General features: G+C 37.0%; 1 protein-coding gene across 1 annotated transcript in view; it reads left to right on the top strand.

Annotated features, from left to right (window-relative positions):
• LOC111410553 (phenylalanine--tRNA ligase alpha subunit, cytoplasmic-like) overlaps positions 1-2493 on the top strand; it is a 10117-nt gene that overhangs the window by 6842 nt on the left and 782 nt on the right. Inside the window, exons 10-16 of the mRNA XM_023040958.1 lie at positions 207-283; positions 359-443; positions 520-616; positions 1206-1299; positions 1839-1910; positions 2104-2170; positions 2248-2373. Of these exons, the coding sequence (XP_022896726.1) occupies positions 207-283; positions 359-443; positions 520-616; positions 1206-1299; positions 1839-1910; positions 2104-2170; positions 2248-2373 (618 nt within the window). The remainder of the gene's footprint in view (positions 1-206; positions 284-358; positions 444-519; positions 617-1205; positions 1300-1838; positions 1911-2103; positions 2171-2247; positions 2374-2493) is intronic.

Here is a 2493-nt window from a genome sequence, read left to right as displayed (position 1 = left end):
CCCCCCCAATTTTTTTTTCCCCCCAAAAAAAAAAAAAAAAAAAAAAAAAAACCCCCCCCCCCCCCCCCCCCCCGGGGTCTCTCCAGTGTCCCCTGAACCTATTTTTTCACCTTTAGGATCTTTCTTTTGGTTGCTTTTATCCTTGTTTACTTGTACATTAAGAGGCGGCTGTTATAAATCTATGATGATTTTGTTGGGTTTTGTAGCTTCTGGAACTTTGATGCACTTTTCCAGCCTCAACAACACCCAGCTCGTGACTCGCACGATACATTCTTTTTGAAAGGTTTGGCATTTATCTTGGATCTCTAGTTCTTGTCCAATTTTGTCAGATTTCTTATGGTAAATAATTTTTTTACAGAGCCTTCTACTACAAAAATGCTTCCTGAAGATTATGTTGAGCGGGTAAAGGGAGTTCATGAATCTGGTGGTTATGGGTCCAGGGGGTAGGCGACTGCATAATTTTCACATTTAATCAGTGTCACTCTGGAAGGTTTGTGTCAAATTTTCCATTTCTTCTAGGTATGGGTATGAATGGAAGAGAGAAGAAGCAAACAAGAATATTCTGCGGACTCATACTACTGCTGTTTCCTCCAGGATGCTGTATGCACTTGCACAGGTATTTGTCTTTTTCTTTTCTTTGAGGGCCTGTATTCAAGTGCACTTTTTTGTGCACACAAGCATTCCTGTTATCCCTTTTTTTTCCTAATAAGTATGATGTATCTGAGTGTTTAGATTAAGGTACGTTTGATCCAGTAACTAGTTCTCTTGTTTTCTTTTCTGACTTTTGCCTCTGTTTGTTTTGTTTCTTTTTCTTCTCCATCACTTTCTAAGCTTTTATTTGCTATTTCTTAAACTATTTAGCATCTCCCTATTAATTTGCTATTCAAGCATCATGTTTCTTGGGTGAAAATTTCGCTACTTGTAGAACTCTCTACATGAGAGTTCCCTTCATAAAAAGTTATTCATGACCCAAGATATTAGGCACATCTTTGTTGAATTTAAAGGTTTATTTGTTTATCATTATTACAACAGCCTGTGTTCCACCGTGTTTATTCTCTCTTTAGTTATTGTTGTCAATTGTCAATATTATTTTCGAAGATGTCACACATGGGTATTGGAAATGGGGGTGAGGTTTCTGGTAGAAATTCTTTACACGTCAACTGCATCTACTATGCTATCATTCAAGGTGCTTTTCTTTTGGGCAGGATTTTACTCCCAAAAAGTACTATTCCATAGATCGTGTTTTTAGGAATGAAGCCGTGGATCGGACGCATCTTGCAGAGTTCCACCAGATAGAAGGTATTTTGCATTTTCTCAAGAAGTGCATGGAGGTTTCCGTGGCTTGATTAAGTATGTATTCATGTTGCCTGTCCCATTACAAGCTGTAGAGGAGGAGGAATCATAGAGTGATTGTACAATAATTATGACACAAATCTAAGACCAAAATTCTGATTATCTGATGTGGTTCAACTCGAGCTTTGTAGCATCACAAGTCAATTGTATTTTTGTTGATGACATGGATTTAGCGATAGTAAATCCAACATCATACAATTGGAGGAAAGAAATTCAATTTTGCATTTGAAAGCTTTAGTAGAATTGTCTGCTTGTTCCTGGGAAGCTTACTGCGTGCTTCTGAGTCTGGGGCATTGGGGATATGGAACTTTAAGTTGGTCCAAACTTTACGACTTGGCTATATTCATTTTGATTACATTATGGAATATGTTACAAGAGTCGCTACAGAAAGTTTTAAGTGTATAGACAATTCTGTTTCCTTGGTTGACAAATAATACACTACTGCAATTTATCTGCTCACTCATTAACGGACTATATTTCGTTAGGTTTAATTTGCGATCATGGGCTTACCCTTGGACATTTGATAGGAGTTCTTGAAGATTTCTTCTCTCGTCTGGGTAAATATATCTGCCTTTTATTTTAATAGATCCTCTCTATCAAGTATTTTACATATTAACGTTGTGATAATAGGAGATTTGGTTGACATGAAGTTTTCTTAACCTCTATTTCGTAAACTATCATGATGTGCTTTTGGAAAATATTTACGGATAGCAGAGTACTGACAAATGTCCTTGTATCTGTTGATTTCAGGAATGTCCAAGCTTAAATTCAAGCCTGCTTACAATCCATATACTGAACCCAGCATGGAAATCTTCAGGTAGTATTAAAAAAAATTATCACTTGAAACTACTGTAGCATTTCCGAAAGTATGCTAATTCCATAGTTTTCCATCAGTTATCATGAAGGTTTAGGGAAATGGGTCGAAATTGGAAACTCAGGCATGTTCAGACCTGAAATGCTGCTTCCCATGGGGCTTCCCGAAGATGTTCAGGTTATCGCATGGGGCCTTTCCCTTGAAAGGTTGGCAAATTCCTTACATTACCATCATCTTTTCTTATGGATTACGACCTTATTATTTTACTTAATTATTATTGACATTCTTGTAGTCTTTACTTTTACAGCTGTTAATTCGGGTATTAA

This window comes from Olea europaea, chromosome 15 (genome assembly GCF_002742605.1).
Source record: "Olea europaea var. sylvestris chromosome 15, O_europaea_v1, whole genome shotgun sequence".
In the NCBI taxonomy this organism is placed as follows: domain Eukaryota; kingdom Viridiplantae; phylum Streptophyta; class Magnoliopsida; order Lamiales; family Oleaceae; genus Olea; species Olea europaea.
This window is presented reverse-complemented; position numbering and strand designations above follow the sequence as displayed.